A 21,554-nucleotide genomic window follows, 5' to 3' on the forward strand; every position below is an offset into this window, starting at 1 on the left:
TTTGAAGCTCTGTGGTTTGGTACATACACATTTAGGATTGTCATGTATTCTTGATGAATTGAACCTTTTATCATTGTATAATATTTCTGTTTATCTCTGGTAATTGCCTGTGCTCTGAAGTCTACTTTATCAGATATTAATATAGACACTCCAGCTTTTTTTTTTTTTTTTTTGCGGTACGCGGGCCTCTCACTGTTGTGGCCTCTCCTGCTGCGGAGCACAGGCTCCGGAAGCGCAGGCTCAGCGGCCATGGCTCACGGGCCCAGCCGCTCTGCGGCATGTGAGATCTTCCCGGACCGGGACACGAGCCCGTGTCCCCTGTATCGGCAGGCGGACTCCCAACCACTGCGCCACCAGGGAAGCCCGCTCCAGCTTTTTTGATTAGTGTTCACATGGTATATTTGTGCCCATTCTTTTACTTTTAACCTATTTATGCCATTATATTTCAAGTGAGTTTCTTATAAACAACATATAGTTGGGTCCTCCTTTTTTTTTTTTAATCTTTTTATTGGCGTGCTTATACCATTTGCCAATAATGGAATCATTAATGTTAGAATTTAAGATTTCCAACGTATTACGTATTGTTTCCTCTGTTTTTCAATCCCCCATTCCTGTCTTCCTCTGCATTTCTTAAATGTTTTTAATAGTCCATTTTAATGTGTATGTAGCGGAGTGTTTTGTAACAGCTTTGTTGAGATCCACCATACCAACATACCATACAATTCACCAATTTAAAGTGTGCAGTTTAGTAGTTTTTGTATATTCACGGAGTTGTGTTGTACAAACATCACCATAATTCATTTTATTTCATTAGCCCCCCAAAAAACCCTTTACCCTTTAGCTATGACCCCTCAAACACTCCTCTTTTCTCCCTACCCCTGGCCCTATGCAAGCACTAGATATAAAATTCTGGGTTGACAGTTCTCCCCCCTCCCCCAACACTTGAAAAATGTTGTGCTATTGCCTTATGGCCTCCATAGTTTCTTATGAGAAATACACTGTAATTTGAATTTAGTTTTCAGAAATTTGATTTTGATTGACTCAGTATGGATTTCTTTGGGTTTATTTTGTTTGAGCTTTGTTCAACTTCTTAAATTTGTAGGTTTGTGTCTTTCACCAAATTTGGGACATTTCTAACCATTATTCCTTCAAATATGTTTTCAGCCCTTCATTCTTTTTCCTCTCTTTCTGGGACTCTGATGATATAAATGGTAGAAACTTTGTTATTATCCCACAGAGCCCTGAGACTCTGTTGATTCTATTTGTTTCAATCTTTTCTATCAGTTGTTCAGACTGAATAATTTCTGTTGGTCTGTCATCAAGTTCAGTGATTCTTTCCTCTGTCATTTCCATTATGCTATTGTGCCTATTAGGTGAGATTTTTATTTTGGTTATTTTATTTGTTTTTTAACTTTTTTTTTTGGCTGCATTGAGTCTTTTGCTGTATGCAGGCTTAGTTACAGCGAGTGGGGGCTACTCTTCATTGCAGTGCATGGGCTTCTCATTGCAGTGGCTTCTCTTGTTGTGGAGCACGGGCTCTGGGCGTGTGGGTTTCAGTAGTTGTGGCGCATAGGCTCAGTAGTTGCGGTGTGCAGGCTCCATAGTTGTGACTCATGGGCTCTATAGCGCAGGCTCAGTAGTTGTGGCACACGGGCTTAGTTGCTCCGCGTCATGTGGGATCTTCCCGGACCAGGGCTTGAACCCGTGTCCCCTGCATTGGCAGGCAGATTCTTAGCCACTGTGCTACCAGGGAAGTCTGGTTTTTTACTTATTTTTAAACATTTATTATTCTAAATTTTTCACTGGGTTTATCTTTATATTTTCTCTCTTTGCTGGGACTTTGGATTTTTCCATTTGTTTCAAGAGCATTCATAGTTACTTGTCAGAGCATTTTTATGACCGTTGCTTTAAAATCTTTGTCAGATAATTCTAATATCTGTATCATCACAGTTTTGGTGCCTGCTGATTGTGTTTTCTTGTTTAATATTTTCCTGGTGTTTGGTTTGTCTGGTAATTTTGGATTATATCTTGGACATTTTGTGTATTATGTTATAAGACTCTGGATCCTACTTTAAATCTCCTATTTTAGTACACTGACAATCTGTTTAGGTTTGGAATGAACATTTTGTTCCAATTTTGTAGACTGTGGTTCAAATGTCAAGTTAGTTTTGAGAGCTCTTGCGAGTTATTTTCTGGTCTGCCCTATTTTTGTGCTACCCAGGCCAATTTAGAACCTAGGAAGTATCCCACCAAGAGTTCCATTCTCAAAGCTTTTGCTATTTTGACTCTGGTCAGTTTCACCTATGGGCTGCTCAGTTATCCATGGCATCATGCACTGATTTAAAGAATTGCTTTCTCTAGCTTCCTCCTCTCCATAACCTTTCCCCTTGGGAAGGGAAGGGGGAAGGGGTAAGATACCACCTTGTTGCTATCCTTTGCCTAATTCAGGGCACAATGCTTCATAGGGCTCCTCCCCACAGTCTCTGCAGTATCCATTGGAGAGAAAAAGAGGTACAATCTATTTTGTTGTATGTGCTTTGAGTAGCAGAAGTATAGTCAAAAGAGTTCACTCCTGCAGAGCTACTCCCTTCCCAATATTTTAACTGGAGAGAGCAGGCTTCTTGGGGAATTTTGTGTATGTGCCCACTGGTATTTCTGATGAGCTACTTTAGCACCCAGGCTGGCTTTATATAGGAGGCAAAAAAAAAAAAAAAATCAGGGAACTCAATACCAGGTTGTTCCTGAAGTTTCATAGTTCCCTAACCAATTTGCCTTCTTTTCACCACCTTTCATTTATTTTGCCTGGGGTGTTTAGTTTTAAGTAGCAGGAGGATCATGATAGTATGCGTTTGCTCCATATTGTCTAAAACAGGAAGCCAACTATGATTCATTTTTGTAGATCTCAAAAACATGCCACAATGCCTAGTGTATGATCTACACTAAGTATTTTTTCACAAAAGGAGTAAGGGAGGAAAAAATAACCTCACATCTCAAAATGTTAATTTAGTATGACAGAGTTGTTAAGAACATACCCTTTAAAGTCAACTATCAGTTTGAATTTTAGCTTCACCACCTACTGTCATTGTAATGTGTACAAGTTACCTAACTTCTCTAAGTCTCAGTTTCCTATACTATAGGGACAGTAATATCTATCTCATAGGGTAAGAATGAGATAATATATTTAATGCATTTACCACAGTACTTGATAAGAAACAGCTAGTAAATATAGTTCATAGTTATATTAGTAATAAAAACAATAATTATCAAATATCACTATCTGTTTCTTATCCTCATAGGAAATTCTGCCGTTAAAGACAAAGAAGATCAATTTGGGAGAACACCACTTATGTATTGTGTGTTGGCTGACAGACTGGATTGTGCAGATACTCTCCTGAAGGCAGGAGCAGATGTTAATAAAACCGACCATAGCCAGAGAACAGCCCTCCATCTTGCAGCTCAAAAGGTGAGAAGTAAAACTACCGTGAAGAGTAAACCTTTTCTGTGGTATTTGTTAATTGATTAGTGGAACTGTGAGATGGACACATGGTAAAGAAATCACAAGTATATAACTCTTAGTTTCATATGTTTTCTCTAAAAACTGTAATCTTTAAACTGCAGAGAGTAAGCACAGATAACCGTCAGTGGCTGCTTTCACTTATCCAAGTTCCTCCAGCGATGGAATTTATTTTCTGATCTAAAGTTAAGTTGGGAAAAAGGAAATAAAATTATATGTATTAATATGATTAAACTATATTACAAATCAATTTATGCATGAGAAAAGGCAAAGAAAAAAAGAAAACCACCATACACTAAATTGTCAATAGTGGTTGGATTTGGGAATTCGCTGGCCATCCAGTGGCTAGGGCTCCATGCTTCCATTGCAGGGGGCATGGGTTCGATCCCTGGTTGGGGAACTAAGGTCCTGCAAGCTGTGCGGTACGGCCAATATATATATATATATATGAACTGTATATATATCTCAATAGTGGTTGAGTTTAAATATTGGGAATATATATGAATTTTGGTACTTTTCATTGTTTAAAATGTTTTCCTTAACGCGTGTTACTTTTACAATAAAAAGTTGTAGTTGCCCATAAAGTATGTGGCATTAGGGAGCATAAAAGAAATTTATTTTCTGATATGTATTTTCAAATTTTTAAAAATCTAAATCTATATTGCTAGTATAAATGATTTCAAGTTTTTAAAGGCTTGTTAAGAGCTCAGTTTTTTAGGATTATACATATCAAAAAAAATAAAATGGGAAGCTTCTAAATTTATTTGAAGACTTATTTATCTGAAAATGATTTTTCTCACCATAAAATTTTGGTCTATAAAATATATTTCCAGTGCCTGATATTTTTCTCTTTGTTATTTTAGACTTATGTATTTTGGGAATAAAAAGCAATGAAAATTATTTAGATCCAGCAGAAACTATTAGAGTTATTTCCCATTAAAAAATGTGAACCAGGGCCTCCCTGGTGGCGCAGTGGTTGAGAGTCCGCCTGCCAATGCAGGGGATACGGGTTCGTGCCCCGGTCTGGGAGGATCCCATATGCCGCGGAGCGGCTGGGCCCGTGAGCCATGGCCGCTGGGCCTGCGCGTCCGGAGCCTGTGCTCCGCAACGGGAGAGGCCACAACAGTGAGAGGCCCACATACCGCAAAAAGAAAAAAAAAAAAAAAAAAATGTGAACCAGATATAGCTGATTAATTGAGGGGTTAGAAAAATACCTTTTCATTAGTTGAAAGCATAAAAAGAGACTGACATTAAGATATACTTCTGAATATGCTAGTTATATGCTCTTATCAGTTAGGTCTGTCAGGTTATTTCCAAAGTTATTGCTCTTGAATTTGCTTTTCATTACAGTAATTTTTAAAAAAAATCTCTCATTTTCAATCTCAGTTTTAACTACCACTCAGGTATTTATAACCTTTCACCTAGGCTTGTCAGCTGTTAAAATTATTTACTAAGGAACTGTAACTCTATTTAACTTGTTATCATAAAAAAGTAAACATTTCAGATTGGGAATAGCCCCACTACTAAGAATTTGACACACTTTAGATTTTTTCATTGTGATTCACTTAGGTTTAAAACTCAACTTTAAAAATGTAAGTTGGGGGAAACTAACTGCACATCAAGTGGATCATGTGAGGAAAGAAAAAGAATTTAAGTTGATGATCCAACAGTATGACATTTTTGTAGAGGTATAATGTGAAAAAGGTTGAGAGAAGGGGAGAGCACAACCAGACATGTGAGCTGCTAAGTCTCTCTGTGAGATGCAGTGCATTGTTTCTGTTTGCTTTTTGTTTCTCCTTTATTTTTTTAAGCAGATATTTCTTTAGTGTCAAAGAATAAATAGAACTATGATTTACATGTCACAGTTTACATAGCTGATTTCATAAGTAACAAGTTTCATGTTCTTTCACCTATCTGATAATTATGCGTTTCCCCATCTCTGTGTTCCTGTTTGTATTTGCATGTTTGCCAAAAGCCATAATATACCTTTAAGGTATACTAGCAGTAGAATTTCTAGAACAAGGGTGATAATCATTCTTTAATACTCCGCTCTGTCCAGATCAAACCTGGGTATTGTGTTTGGTTTTGTGCTTCATGCAAAAGCACCATGATTAAGAAATCAGAGGTAGTATACTTCAGGCAGGGATAAGATGGTGGACGATCTAGAAATAATTTTCAAAAATAGTTGGAGATGATATGTCCCAGCTCTGTAGCCCACCCTGCCTCTAAGCAGACACAAACACAAATTCTTTTAGAAAAAATATCTTCACCTTTAACTTCCAGGATTCCCCCATATTAAAACAGACCAAACATGATCTCACAGTGAAAGATCACCAAACACATGAGCAATCAATCTACCGTGAAGGAGAGTCAGCTGAAACAATAAACAGATTTCTATCAAAAACATCAGATATTGGCACCATTAGAAACACAATATAAATTAACCACTGATGGAACATTTAAAGATATAAAAGAAGAAATCACAAAAAGGAGCAACCAACCAGAGACTTTCATGACTAGGCATAAGTTCTCACCATGACCACCTATTTTAGAACAGCTCATCTGCCAAACACATCTGAAAACTGAACAAAACAGATTGTTTGAAGGCACTGGGAGCAGTCAGCATAGGCAGGATGGTTCAGAGAAGGGAAGCACATGAAATTAGCTCCGCATTTATCCTGGCTTTTTCCTTCAAGGCATTTTCCAAATTGGAAAGCAAAAGAATAACAACCCTAGCAGGAAGCAGGATTCTTAGTCAGTTGGGGAAACCCAGGTGTAGTTTGGTGTTAGCAGTAGCTGGAACTTGAAGGGCAAACTCCTGAAGAGAAGGGGACCACAGAGAAGGAACCCGAAAACCTGAGTACAAATTCCTCGCAAGTCATTAGCAGTTGCCTAAACTCTGCTTGTATAGGGTGAGGCTCTAAGAAACCTAGCAGTAAACAATAGCTGGTAGACTAAACAGAGCTAAGCAGAGATTGTTTTTACGTTATCCTATATTTTCTTTTCTACTTAAATCTTTTAATACATAACAAATTGATTTTTGTGTAGGGATCCATTCTCATTTTAAAACATATGAATAACTAACTTTCCCAGGACAACCTAGCTCATTAATGTTTAGCTGTTTAGTATCTGCTGTGTGCCAGTGCCAGACTTTTGTGCTATGCACTTCCTATGCCTTTTTTTTTTATTATTACATTTTTTAAATGAAGGGTCCTGAATTCTAGGGAGCTGCTTAGGAAATTTGAGAACGGAAGTTACATGATCAAATTATTTTAGGGGGACAAATATGGCAACTAAAGCTACTTTGGAAGAGGACAAGAATGGAGGTACATAGAAATCTATTACAGTTCAGGCCAATGGAAAGGAACAGTTGGATCCAATAGATACATTGTGGAGGTAGAACTGTTCATTCAATAAGTAGTTGCCAAGTGTCTATTGTGTATCATGATTATACATCTAGAGAGAATATTTAAAAATGAATCACATGTCTGCTATAAATAAGTACTGTCAGTACCGATCCCTATTAAACTTCACATCCCTTTGTTTAGTGAACCTCTCTGATATTTTGGATATCAAATATTCTTGTCAAGTATTGTCTAGTGCACTTAATTCTGTTGTCTGTGAACTCAGAAGTGTGCTATTTATGTAACATCAATATTCATATATACGTGCATGCATGCATTCATTCAACATATGTTAAAACTTACTGTGCAACAGGCACTGTGCTAGGTCTTGGAATGCAAAGATGAAAGACGTGATTCCTACTCTTAAGTTGCTTACAAAGACCATAGATAAAGATATTAAGTGATAATTAAAGTTGGCCCATCTACTGTAAGGTATATATACCTATATGTGATAGTAATATACCTAAGTGTTTTATAAAATATCAACAGCCATAACATGTAAATAGCACTGTTATTATTAATGACCCAAAGATCAACCATTCTCATATATTATTTATTATGGTTTTGTGTTTTTTGTGATAGGGAACTATATTATGGCATCTTAGATTGATTAGTAAGAAAAACTCATGTTCGCGTAGCATTTTGTTTGTGTTTCTATTAGAGCCCCACTATCTTGTATGTACTTGCCTCTTTCCCACTACATTGGAGCTCCAGGAGGAGACTTGTTTTATTTATTTTTGAATCCCCCAGAATCTAACACAGTGTCTGATATGTCTTCGTTGAACAAATGAGTACATTTTATGTTACTTATATAGAAAGTCATTATGAATACAAATGCTAGACATTTTGTTTATTAGAAACATTTATCCAGTTTCAAAATACATATATAGGAGAAACTTACTGAACTGTGTTGATTGACTTAGTTATTTTGACACATATTCACTTTTCTGGGAACAAATTGCTGTTAGTCCAAGCAGCTAAGGAAATGATACCCATGAGAATCAAATTAATCTCAATATACTGAACATCTGTACCTAATTTGTTTTTCATTTAGTACCCTCAGTTTAATCCAAGAAAGCAATCGGTCATACCTTTTCTGGGTTTCTCACAAAAGATATCTAATTGTTAGAAATGTTTTGCTCCTGGGAAGCTACTATTTCTCTGACTTCAACAGATACATTTATTTGTTGATAAGGATAAAATAAAAACTTTAGCAATCACACTAAATTTTAATAGTTATGCATTTTTAATCTTCCAGAAAATTATTAATTTGGCTTCAAGAAGATTGACTACCCACTTCAAAAAATTATATCATGTTAAACACAAAAATTAAAGAAGCTTCAGGTTGTGGTTGGGTTGTTTTTTCATTTTGGTTTACAAAGAGAATTCTCATTCATCTATGAAAATTAAATATTAATTTTCAGTTTTAAAAACATGTTGTTTCCATGTTAATGACTTATAAAAAGTAAAGAAGAGTAGAATACCTCCGAAACTTTTCTGGAAAACTTAATACCACCTAACAGTATTTGGTTTCCTTATCTTACACGTACTCAACACTTAAACACCAAACAACCCCTACCCGGTCCCCTTCAACTCTGTATTCCATTATTCCTCCTCAGTACGTATACCTAACAATTAACTATGAATTTCACTTATCTATATTTCATCCCCTCTAATGCTGTTTGAAGGCAGAGGTCACGTCTTACTTGATTTTTTTTAAACTAACTTATTTATTTATTTTTATTTTGGGCTGCATTGCATCTTCATTGCTGTGCGCAGGCTTTCTCTAGGTGCGGTAAGCGTGGGCAGCTCTTCATTGTGGTACGTGGGCTTCTCATTGCGGTGGCTTCTCTTGTTGTGGAGCATGGGCTCTAGGTGCACAGGCTTCAGTAGTTGTGGCACACAGGCTCAGTAGTTGTGGCACATGGGCTTAGTTGCTCCGTGGCATGTGGGATCTTCCCAGACCAGGGCTTGAACCCCTGTCCCCTGCATTGGCAGGAGGACTCTTAACCACTGTGCCACCAGGGAAGTCCCTTATTTGGTTTTATAGTTCCAGTCTTAACACAGTTCCTGCCATTTAATAAAGACTCAGTTAATGTTTGTTTAATGAATACATAAATGAAGGAATCAATCAATCAATCAATGTGAACATCAGATAAATTTATCATGAATGGTATAGTCTTCAAAACTGTTGGAGTTTAAATTATATATTATTTATTCCTGTTCATTATCCACCCCAACACATAATTTTGTAAGTAGGATTTTACAACACTCTGTGAGCTTAATTTCTCAACAAATGTAATTTTTGTATGCCTCAATTTCTTTATTATAAAATGGGACAGTACCTCTCCCTGTCCACCATATAGGAATGATGAGTTCTTAGATATAAAGCATTCTGCTTGGTGGAGAAATATACCCTCTAGAAGTGTAAGTTATCAATGTTATTGCTGTTAGTCATGCTGCAATACACGTGTAAACATCAAATTAGTCTTTAGGAATCAGTAGACATCAGAAACAGAAAGATCCTTTAGGATCTTCTAGTCCAGTTAGCCATTGGATGAGGAAATGGAGTCAATTCTCCTTTCAGTTCTCGTCTCTTAATAACTTATTCATCATTCACTTTGCCTTGTATATGCCTTAATGTTCTCTGTCTTTTTTTTTTTTTTTTTTTTTTTGTGGTACACAAGCCTCTCACTGTCGTGGCCTCTCCCATTGCGGAGCACAGGCTCCGGACGCTCAGGCTCAGCGGCCATGGCTCACGGGCCTAGCCGCTCCATGGCGTGTGGGATCCTCCTGGACCAGGGCACGAACCCGTGTCCCCTGCATTGGCAGGTGGACTCTCAACCACTATGCCACCAGGGAAGCCCTCTGTCTTATTTTTAAATTAATTATTTTAAACTTATAGGTAAGAATAGAAAATAATATAAAAACACTCAGGTACCTAATATCCAGAAGAGATGAACCTGAATTTTTTAAAGTTTTTACTTCCGATTTTTTTAAATGAAATAAAACTTGAAGTTTTTTATCTTCTAAATCCCATTCCCCTCTTTTTCTGCCACCTTAGTCTATCTTAATTTTTGTGGTTTCAATTCCCATGTGTATTTTTCTACTTTTACTTTATATATATTTACATGCCCAGAAACAATAATATTATTTTGCATGTTTAAAATCTTTATGTAAATGGTATTATACTGTGTGTTACTCTCCAACTTGCTTTTTTTTTTTGACTTAACATTATGTCTGTGAGATTTATTCATGTTGAAACATGTAACCCTAGTTTACAAAGGGTATAGCCAAATGCCCAAAAGACAAATGAAAAGGTGCTCAACATCATTATTAATTAAGGAAATGCAAATTAAAGCCACAATGAGATACCGCCACACAACCATTTGAATGTCTAAAATGAAAAAGCCTGACAGTACCTACTGATGGTGAGGGTATGGAACAAATGGAACTCTCAAATATTTTTGGTAAGAATGTAAATTGGTAACATCCACTCTGAAAAACCAGATATATCTACTAAAGTTAAAAATATATGTGCAGGGGCTTCCCTGGTGGTGCAGTGGTTGAGAGTCCGCCTGCCGATGCAGGGGACGTGGGTTCGTGCCCCATTCTGGGAGGATCCCACATGCCGCGGAGCGGCTGGGCCCGTGAGCCATGGCTGCTGGGCCTGCGCATCCGGAGCCTGTGCTCCGCAATGGGAGAGGCCACAGCAGTGAGAGGCCCGCGTACCGCAAAAAAAAAAAAAAAAAAAAAAATATATATATATATATATATATATATATATGTGCACACATGCACACACACACGATCACTGCAATTCACACCCCTACGCCAGTCATATCTAAGAGAGATAAGTGCTTTTTTCCACCAAAAGACATGTATGAGAACATACATGACAGCTTTGTTTGAAATAGCAAATGTTCTTATAACGCAAACAACCCAAATGCCTATCAACAGACAAATGAGTAAGTTAATTGTGGTGTATTCCTGCAATGGAATACCACACAATAAAAAATAACAAACTACTGATACATTCAACCACATGAATGAACTTCATAGACATCGTGTCGAATGAGAGAAGTCAGATATATATGCTATTTATATGAATTTTAAAAACAGGCAAAACGATATGGTGACCCAAATCAGATTTGTGGTTACCCAAGAGATAGGTAGTGACTGAAGAGTGGCATGAGGAATCTTTCAGGGATGCTGGAAATGTTCTATGTCTTGATCTGTGTGTTACTTACATAAAAATTTATCAAACTGTTTACTTGAGACTTATGCAGTTTATTATATATAGGTTATGCCTCAATAAAAGCCTATTATAAAAAATGATAAAATGTCCAGAACTTGGTGACCATTATTTGTAGGTAGGCAAAAGGAGAATGGAAGCAAGAATAGTTCCTGGCCTAGGCCTTTTTGTTGTTGTTGTTGTTGTTGTTATTCATTATTATACTTTAAAAACAATTTTATTTTATATTGGAGTATAGCTGATTAACAGTGTTGTGTTAGTTTCAGGTGTACAGCAAAGTGACTCACTTATACATATACATGCACATGTTCTTTTTCAAATTCTTTTCCCATTTAGGTTATTACAGTGTACTGAGAAGAGTTCCCTGTGCTATATAGTAGGTCCTTGTTGGTTATCTGTTTTAAATATAGCAGTGTGTCCATGTCAATCCCAAACTCCCAATCTATCTATCCCTCCTCCTCACCCTTCCCTCCAGTAACCATAAGTTTGTTCTCTAAGTCTGTGAGTCTGTTTCTGTTTTGTAAATAAGTTCATTTGTATCATTTTTTTTAGATTCTGCATATAAGTGATATCATATGATATTTGTCTTTCTTTGTCTGACTCACTTCACTTAGTAGAATAATCTCTAGGTCCATCCATGTTGCTACAAATGGCATTATTTCATTCTTTTTAATGGCTGAGTAATATTCCATTGTATATATGTACCACATCTTCTTTATCCATCCACCTGTCAATGGACATTTAGGTTGCTTCCATGTCTTGGCTATTGTAAATAGTGCTGCAATGAACACTGCAGTGCCTGGATCCTTTCCAACCATGTTCTTCTCTGGATATATGCCCAGGAGTGACATTGCTGGATTATATGGTAATTCTATTTTTCATTTCTTAAGGAACCTCCATACTGTTCTCCATAGTGGCTGTACCAATTTACATTCCCACCAACAGTGTAGGAGGGTTCCCTTTTCTCCACATCCTCTCCAGCATTTATTGTTTGTAGACTTTTTATTTATTTATTTATTTATTTATTTATTTATGGCTGCATTGGGTCTTCGTTGCTGCGTGCAGGCTTTTCTCTAGTTGCGGTGAGCGGGGGCTACTCTTCATTGCGGTGTGCGGGCTTCTCACTGAGGTGGCTTCTCGTGGCACAGCACGAGCTCTAGACACACGGGCTTCAGTAGTTGTGGCACACAGGCTCAGTAGTTGTGGTTTTCAGGCTCTAGAGCACCGGCTCAGTAGTTGTGGCACACGGGCTTAGTTGCTCCATGGCATGTGGGATCTTCCCAGACCAGGGCTCGATCCCTTGTCTCCTGCATTGGCAGGCGGATTCTTAACCACTGTGCCACAAGGAAAGCCCCTTTAGACTTTTTTATGATGGCCATTCTGACTGGTATGAGGTGATATCTCATTGTAGTTTTGATTTGCATTTCTCCAGTAATTAGCAGTGTTGAGCATGTTTTCATGTGCCTCTTGGCCATCTGTATGTCTTCTTTGGAGAAATGTCTATTTAGGTGTTCTGCCCATTTTTGATTGGGTTGTTTGTTTCTGGCTTAGACTTTTAAGCACTCAGGTCACATTTCCCCAGCCTTCACCTCATGAGCTATCTGGAAGCCTTGTATCTGTGCTCTAATCTAGTGGTTCTTAAACTTGAGCAAGCAGCAAGATGGCCTGGGGTATTTAGTGGGTACTTCCAGGCTTCTCTGTGGCTGTATTCACTCAGTCTATTTAAAACCAATTTAATAGCTGCTCACTCTGCCACAAACTGTGTTGCCAGAGGATATGTGAAGAGTAAGCAAGTGGGGTTTTAGATGTTGGTGTGCTTCTAAAAGAACGCACCAAAAGACGTTTGCAATGCCCACATTACCTAGAAATGTAGGAAAGTCTGAGCATATGAAACCCTTATATTCTGGAATTTTAATGATCTCTCAAGACATCTCTGGACTGAGAGGGGCTATGTTAGACAACACTTGCAGTTTACCCCATTTGACTTCAACCTCAGCTAAGCTACCTTTTCCAGGCAGACAGAGTCTTAGTCTGAAGAATCTTTGCTTCATTACATTCTAACTTCTGAGGTTTCCAAACTAGCATCAGTTTTGTCCTCTTCTGAGTATTTAGAAACTATATCTAAACCTGACCTCTGGCTTTCCAGTTTAGAACCTGGTTTCAAATAATTAGGGTCTTACATTCAAATGAGTGTTCCAACCAAAACCCAGATTTGTCTATTTTTAAACAAATCTGAGACTTGAAATAAAAACCTGTCCATTCTTTAATACTTTGATTATAGTTAATGTACTTCCACCTGCATAGATGAAATTTATAGTCACAAGAAACAGCATGTCAGCAAATCTTCACTGAAATCACTACTTTGAGTTGTAACATAGTTCTAGTAAGAAAAAAATTATTTAATTTCATAGTAGCTTCTTAGCAGTTAGAATAGTTGAATATTAACTATTTTCTATAGAAGTAAACTGAGGTCTAGTTTGAGTTCTTCAAGGCCACTTCGTCATTTGCAGAGTCAGGAATTATCTCGTTTTTTTTTTGATTCCCTGCTCAGTGCTCCTGATAATGCTCCACTGAAAGAGAAGTTACTCTTCTGCAGCTTACCTTCTCAGGCCTCTGGTTCTTCTGTCTTAGAGTAATTCTCAGATCCAGTCAGTTTCCCTGTCAGCTCTCCAAAAAAATACCTAAAGTTTTCTTTCTTTTCCTTTCTTCCTCCCTCCCTCCCTCCCTCCCTCTCTCTCTCCCTCCCTCCCTCCCTCCCTCCCTTCCTTCCTCCCTCCCTTCCTTCCTTCCTTTCTTTCCTTCTTTCTCCCTTCCCTCCCTTCCTCCCTCCCTCCCTTCCTCCCTTCCTTCCTTCCTTCCTTCCTTTCTTTCTTTCCTTCTTTCTCTCTCCCTCCCTCCCTTCCTTCCTTCCTCTCCTTTCTTGACAAAGCAAAAGACTTTTTTGGAAAGGGGCGCTCAAGCAGAGAGCAGCAGGGTAAGGGAACTCAGGAGAACTGCTCTCCTAAGGGCTTCTTCCTTATGGGCCAGATTCAGAATTTGAACCCAGAGCTAATGCCTTTAAGTCCAGTGTTTTCTTTCTTTGTGATATAATACCTCTCAAACACAGTAGGACTGCCTTGCAGATTGTTTTTAAATCTACGTGGCTTGCAGCATTTTGTTTTGAACATGATCATGTTTCCTACAACCACATTCATTTTCTAATCATCTTTATCTCTACACTGACCCCCGCTTTTACTGTCATGAAAATTCAAGCATCTGCTTTCCATGAATAGATAAGAGATCCCCACAAGCCTAGATTCCCATGGAAACCAATCAAAAACTAAAAGGAAAAGAAAGAGTATATATTGAATTTCCCTGAGACCTACAGCTTGTTTTTCATTAGACTCATGCTGATTTCTTTTAAACTCTGGACACAGGACCAGTGAATATTTTTACAGCTGATAAAAAGGAACTTCAGATCCATTTACTTTCATTTAAACGTCTAAAAATTAATTTTGTATATAACATCAATTCCAAAGAAAATTTGAGCATTAATTTGCTAATTACCTTATGTCATAGAACTGTATTTGTTCATATAATTTCCTCTTCTTGTCTTTTTCCTACCTATATTTTACTATTCAGAATTGAATGAGAGGAAATTAAGGGGCTTATTATTCCTATAGTATGAATATTGTCAGCCCCTGGGCACAATATTTTCCCTATGACCAATCATAGGACTCTTTCTACCTCTTTTGACCGTTAAGATTTTACAAAGCCCAGATGATCACTTACTAATATAATAACAGAAATAGAACAAAAATGCCAAAGTAAGGGTGATCAAGAAAGCCAGGGAGAAGGCACCTGGGGAGGGCAAGTTAGAATTTTAAATAAGGTAATCAAGATAGTCTTCATTGAGATGGTGACATTTGAAGCAAGACTCGCAGAAGGTGAGGAAGTTAGCCATGTGAATGGCTGAGGGAAGAACCTTGTTTCATTCCAGGCTGGAGGAACAGTCAGAGCAAAGGCCTTCAAGTGGGAGCATGCCTGGAATGTTTGAGGAGTAACAAGGAGGCTAGTGTGGTTATAATAAGTGAGCAAGGGGAGAGCAGCAGGTGATGAGGACAAGGAAGAAATGGGGGCCAGATTCAGTAGGGCCTTTTGGCCATTGTCAAGAATATGTTTTTACTCTTAATGATAAAGGAGGCATTGGAGGGTTTTTGAGGAAAGGAATGACATGATCTGACATGTCTTAATAAAAAAAATAATCATTTTGGCCAAGTAAAGAAAATTTTCTCCAGTTTTACTATTATCTATTCCTTCATTCCTTCTTCATATAATATGTTTTCAAGTTTCTGTTCCATCCTGATCCCTTTCACTGTATATGTACACAGTTGCCTAAATTCCCCTTAAAATAAGACACCTAGAATGGAATACAGTGCCAGTTTGATGAGCACAGAGTATAGCATGATGTTCATCTTTGGCATTTTGGCAACCAAATATAGCTGATTCATGGTGAAAGGTTTTCAAACAAAACCTCTAAAGTCTACTTTATACTTCCTACTGCTTAAATTCATCCTGTATTCATATTGTTGTGGTTTTGGACTCAAGTATAGCATTTTATCATACCTATATTTAATCATTTCTTTGAACTTCCCAGACTGACTTAGGTAGAGTTTACCATTCCCTCCTTTGTTCCTCCAGTACCTGTGTACTCAACTACCGTTACATCACCTATCGCACCAAAAGATATTTATTTGTTTACCCATTTGATTTCCCCATGGACAGTAAGCATCTTACTATCAGGAAGAGGGCCATAGTCATCTTTTTTATTTCCAGTGCCTAGTACTTAACATATACTCAGTTAATGCTTGGTGAATTGAATTGGGTTCATCGTGCAACCTGTCAAGGTCCTCTTGGTTCTTGAGTCTCTCATCCAGTATAGTTGTCATCTCTCCCACACATGAGTCACCAGATTCTCATCCTAATCTTTAATATCAAAATAGAACCTGCCTGCAGAAAAGCTTAATCATTGAAACCCTACTACTAAAATTAACTTCACCAATTTAAAAGATTATTTTATTCTTTCCTTATACTTGTCTAAACTATGTCATCAGTGGTAACCAGGCTTCTTGAAAATTTTTATATAGTCTATCAGAGTGTACTTGTTTGCCATTCCAATTCTGATGAGTATATAATTCATTCATTTTGTTCAACAAATAAATTTTTGTTATTTATATGTTTGAGGCATTGCGCTATATATCTTGAAGTATTTAAATTCAACCTCTGTCTAAATATTTAAAGTATTTCAGATTCTGAATCATCATAAAGTTAACATCATAGAGCTAAAATAAAACTACTCATTTTAAGGAAATTTACTGAGTATACTCAGTTTATCTCAAACAATTTTGGATATCAGAAGATATAGTTTGTATTCTTTCAATTTTTTATTCAAATCCTTTCTATCTCTTTGTCATTCATCCGACTGACTCTTTGCAAACAATTTGTTAGGAATTTGGGCTAAAATATCAGACTACACTTTGAAGTAATGACTATAAATTTCTAACCATGTATGTAACTGGTCATTTCAATGCTGTACTGATTGTAAACTAGTAAAATCTGTGTGTGTTTGTGAGTATGCAAATATTTGCACCAGGTGTATGCTTTAAATTGTTATTTAATTGAATGGTAATCTGTATACATATTATAAAACGTTAACAATACCATGAAGGTTTACAGTGCATAATCTGGGAATAGGGGAAACCTATCTCTGAATCAAAATAAAGAAGTGATAGGAAAAAGATTAATAAATATGACTACATAGAAGTAAGAAAGACTTTTCCCTCTAGAAAACATCATAAGCAAAGAAAAAGACAAACTGAGAAATAATATTTGCAAGCTATGTCATTAACAGTAGGTTAATATCCTGGACTTCCCTGGTGGCACAGTGGTTAAGGATCCGCCTGCCAATACAGGGGACACAGGTTCGAGCCCTGGTCCGGGAAGATCCCACATGCCATGGCACAACTAAGCCCGTGCGCCACAACTACTGAGCCTGCACCCTAGAGCCTGTGAGCCACAACTGCTGAGCCCGTGTGCCACAACTACTGAAGCCTGTGTGCCTAGAGTCCATGCTCCGCAACAAGAGAAACCACCGCAATAAGAAGCCCGCGCACCACAACGAAGAGTAGCCCCCACTCGCCGCAACTAGAGAAAGCCTGCGTGCAGCAACGAAGACCCAACGCAGCCATAAATAAATAAAATTAAAAACAGAAAAAACAATAGGTTAATATCCCTAATGTATAAAATGGAGAAGAAAAAGACCAATGATTCTATAAAAAATGAACAAGAGATATGAATAGATAGTTCACAGGAAAGGAAATGCAAGTGACCCTTAAATATGGGAAAATGCGCTCAACATTGTTTATCAAAAGACAAATGCATGTTAAAATTACAATAACATGTTTTTCGTATGTCACAGTGGCAAAAGTCAAAAAGCTTGACAGTATGCTCTGATGGCAAAACTGTTGCTAGAGGGAATGAAAAAAAGTACAATCCCTATGGAGGAAAACTAAACAATATCCAGCAAAATTAACAAGAATATACATTTACCTTTGACCCAGCATTTCCACTCCTAGAAATCTATCCCAAACATACACTGGTAAAAATAAGAAATGGTGTATGCACAAGACTATTCAATTGAAGCAGTATTTGTAATAGAAAAAGCATGAAGGGAAATGTCCTTTTAAAGGACTGATTGAATGAATAAATGTGTGTCCACACAATGGAATGTTATGTAGTTGTAACAGATAATGAGAAGTATTTTTATATAATATTTTTAAATGATCTCCTGGAGTTAAAAAAATGTGAAATGTTATGTGTGGTCTATCAGAAGTGGAACTTGTAATTCAATTGACAGTGGACAAACTAGACTTGGAGTACCTGGGACTGAGGACATCACTGGGATGGGCAGAAAATGACAGAAAGTCTAGCCAGAAATTATGGGTGGTATCCTAGAGTACAAAAACACACTGAGATGTGGAGACAAGAAAGTGGGTAATTTGTCAGCGACACCTCAGCCACAAAATTGGAAGAGGGGGTGAGGCATGATAGTACACCATCCCTTGGGAGAACTCACAAAGGACAAGGCTTGAAGAAATATGGATACTAGGCAAGTTTGTAAGTTAGTATATAAAGAACATAACTAGAGCTCCAATACCTAAGACCATAATACTGTTGAGTGGATAGATGGATGGATGGATAGATAGGTATCCCTTTGCTAGACCTTGAGGTACCAGATGGGACTAGATCACAGCAACAAGACAGAAAACTGAGTTATGCTATATGGATCACAACATGAAGGCATCCAGGCTGACTTGACTCTCACTGATCTCACCAATGAGCTAAGCTTAAATTTTTCCTGGGGGAAGGATAACACACGGACCACAATATCTAGAATCAGAAAAATTGAACATTCTTGTCTTTTTCACCTTTTCAACATCAAGAAAAACCTTCCCAGAAGCCCTGTGGCAGACTTTCCTTCTATCTCTTTGACTCTCTAGGCAAGGAGAATAAAATTGCCATGATTGTTTAAATCAATCAAAGCCATTGTCTGGATTTGGTAAGGGCCCAGCCTCCTCTGAAGGACAAAACCACTTAAAGGAGGATCAACAAAAATCAGGATTCTGTTAGCCTGGAAGAAGATGGGTGTAGATGTTAGGCAGGCACTCTACAGTGTTGGCCACAATGTTGTTTGGACACTTAACAGAGCTTTGTGGACCTATAACTCCTATGTAAAGCAAAGACTGTAGTCCACCTTTGTGGAATTCCAACCCATGGCACCGCCCTCCAGCTTTAGGTTGTATTCTGCTTATGACAGGAGTGGCTTAACACTTACCCTACTTTTTTCTTTTTTTTATGATAAAGAATATCTTTTTATTTTATTTTATTTTATTGGAGTGTAGTTGGTTTACAATGTTGTGTTAGTTTCAGGTATACAGAAAAGTGATTCAATTACACATATACATATATTCATTCTTTTTCAGATTCTTTACCCATTTAGGTTATTACAGAATATTGAGTAGAGTTCCCTGTGCTATACAGTAGGTCCTTGTTGGTTATCTATTTTATATATAGTAGTGTGTATATGTTAATCCCGAAATCCTAATTTATCCCTCCCTGCTACATTTCCCCTTTGGTAAACATAAATTTGTTTTTGAAGTCTGTGGGTCTGTTTCTGTTTTATAAATAACTTCATTTGTATCTTTTTTTAAATTATGTTCCACATATGAGTGATATCATATGATATTTGTCTTTCTCTGTCTGACTTACTTCACTTAGTATGATAATCTCTAGGTCCATCCATGTTGCTGCAAAAGCATTATTTTATTCTTTTTTATGGCTGAGAAATATTCCATTGTGTATATGTATATTTGTACCACATCTTCTTTATCCGTTCGTCTGTCGATGGACATTGAGTTTGTTTCCATGTCTTGGCTCTTGTAAATAGTGCTGCAATGAACAGTTGGGGTGCATGTATCTTTTCAAAGTAAGGTTTTCTCTGGATATATGCCCAGGAGTGGATCATATTGCTGGATCATAAGGTAGTTCTATTTTTAGTTTTTTTAAGGAACTTCCATACTGTTCTCCATAATGGTTGTACCAATTTACATTCCCACCAACAGTGTAGGAGGGTTCCCTTTTCTCCACACCCTCTCCAGCATTTATTGTTTGTAGACTTTTTGATGATGCCCATTCTGACTGGTGTGAGGTGATACCTCATTGTAGTTTTGATTTGCATTTCTCGGATAATTAGTGATGTTGAACATCTTTTCATGTGCTTTTTGACCATCTGTATGTCTTCTTTGGAGAAATGTCTATTTAGATCTTCTGCCCATTTTTTATTGGGTTGTTTGTTTTTTTTTGACTTAGAGCTACATGAGCTGTTTGTATATCTTAGAGATTAATCCTTTGTCGGTCACTTCATTTGCAAATATTTTCTCCCACTCTGTGGGTTGTCTTTTTGTTTTGTTTATGGTTTCCTTTGCTGTGCAAAAGCTTTTAAGTTTAATTAGGTCACATTTGTTTATTTTTGTTTTTATTTTCATTATTCTAGGAGGTGGATCCAAAAAGATATTGCTGCGATTTATGTGAAAGAGTGTTCTGCCTATGTTTTCCTCTAAGAATTTTATGGTGTCCAGCCTTACATTTAGGTCTTCGATCCATTTTGAGTTTAACACTTAGCCTACCTTGATGTCCTTCCTGTTTTTTAGCAAATATGGATATCTCCTCCCAAATGCTCCCATATAAGGGAATAGTCAGATCACTTAGCTTTGTCAGTAACAAATATAGGCACCACCTATCGTGTTAGCCCACCCTTCACCCCAGTATAGTTGTAAAGAGCACTGGTCTGAAAATCAAAGGATTCATTTAGTGAACAGATATTTATTAAGCATCTACTAATCATAAGGTACTCTTTTATATGTTTGGGCTACAGCGGTGAACAAAACCAAACAAAACCCCTGCATTCAAGGGGCTTATATTTTGTTGGTGGAAGACAAATTAATAAATATTATAAAATAAGTTATGTCAGATGGGGATACATGCTGTGGGAAAAAAATAAGGCAGGTGAAGGAGATAGGGAGCCTAGGGGTTGCAAATATAAAGAGAGCGATGGGGATAAACCTCACTTAAAAAAGTAACATTAGGGCTTCCCTGGTGGCGCAGTGGTTGAGAGTCCGCCTGCCGATGCAGGGGACTAGGTTTCGTGCCCCGATCCCGGAAGATCCCACATGCCGCGGAGCGGCTGGGCCCGCGAGCCATGGCCGCGGAGCCTGTGTGTCCGGAGCCTGTGTTCCGCAACGGGAGAGGCCACAGCAGTGAGAGGCCCGCGTACAGCAAAAAAAAAAAAAAAAAAAAAAAAAAAAAAAAAAAAAAGTAACATTAAGCAAATGTTTGACATTTAAGTGACCTAAAGGCAATGAGAGAATAAACCTTTCAGGGAGAGAGAATGCCATGTGCAAAGATCCTGAGATGGGAGCATGCTTGGTATTTACCAGGATCCATCAGCAAGAAGGCCACTGTGGGCACTAGTGATGTGAGGAGGAGGTCAGAGGTCAGGTAGGGCCAGTAGGATATTTAAGAATTCTGCTTTTCCTCTGCACGAGAGAGGAAGGTTATTGAAGGGTATGAGCACAGAAAATATAATCTAGGTTGTATGTTGAAACTCTCATTCTAACTGATGTGCTGAGGATAGATTGTCAAAAGGATGAGGGGGGAAGAAGGGAAACTAATAGGAAGCTGAGAGATGATGTTGATTTGGACCAGAGTGGAAGTGGTGAAAATGGTAAGAAGTGGTTCAATTTTAAATATTTTTTTAATTTACTGATGGATTACAGATATGAGA

The 21,554-nt window shown here is 37.7% G+C and overlaps 1 protein-coding gene across 4 annotated transcripts in view; it reads left to right on the forward strand.

Annotated features, from left to right (window-relative positions):
- Window positions 1-21,554, forward strand: part of INVS (inversin) — a 150,056-nt gene that overhangs the window by 14,168 nt on the left and 114,334 nt on the right. For all 4 annotated transcript variants that reach the window (XR_009532773.1, XM_060101074.1, XM_060101076.1 and 1 more), the window contains exon 3: window positions 3,297-3,463. Coding sequence is in view for 3 of the 4 variants with exons in the window: in XM_060101074.1 (XP_059957057.1) it covers window positions 3,297-3,463 (167 nt within the window). In the remaining variant the exon portion in view is untranslated. The remainder of the gene's footprint in view (window positions 1-3,296; window positions 3,464-21,554) is intronic.

Source organism: Mesoplodon densirostris, chromosome 6 (assembly GCF_025265405.1).
Source record: "Mesoplodon densirostris isolate mMesDen1 chromosome 6, mMesDen1 primary haplotype, whole genome shotgun sequence".
Classification (NCBI taxonomy): Eukaryota; Metazoa; Chordata; class Mammalia; order Artiodactyla; family Ziphiidae; genus Mesoplodon; species Mesoplodon densirostris.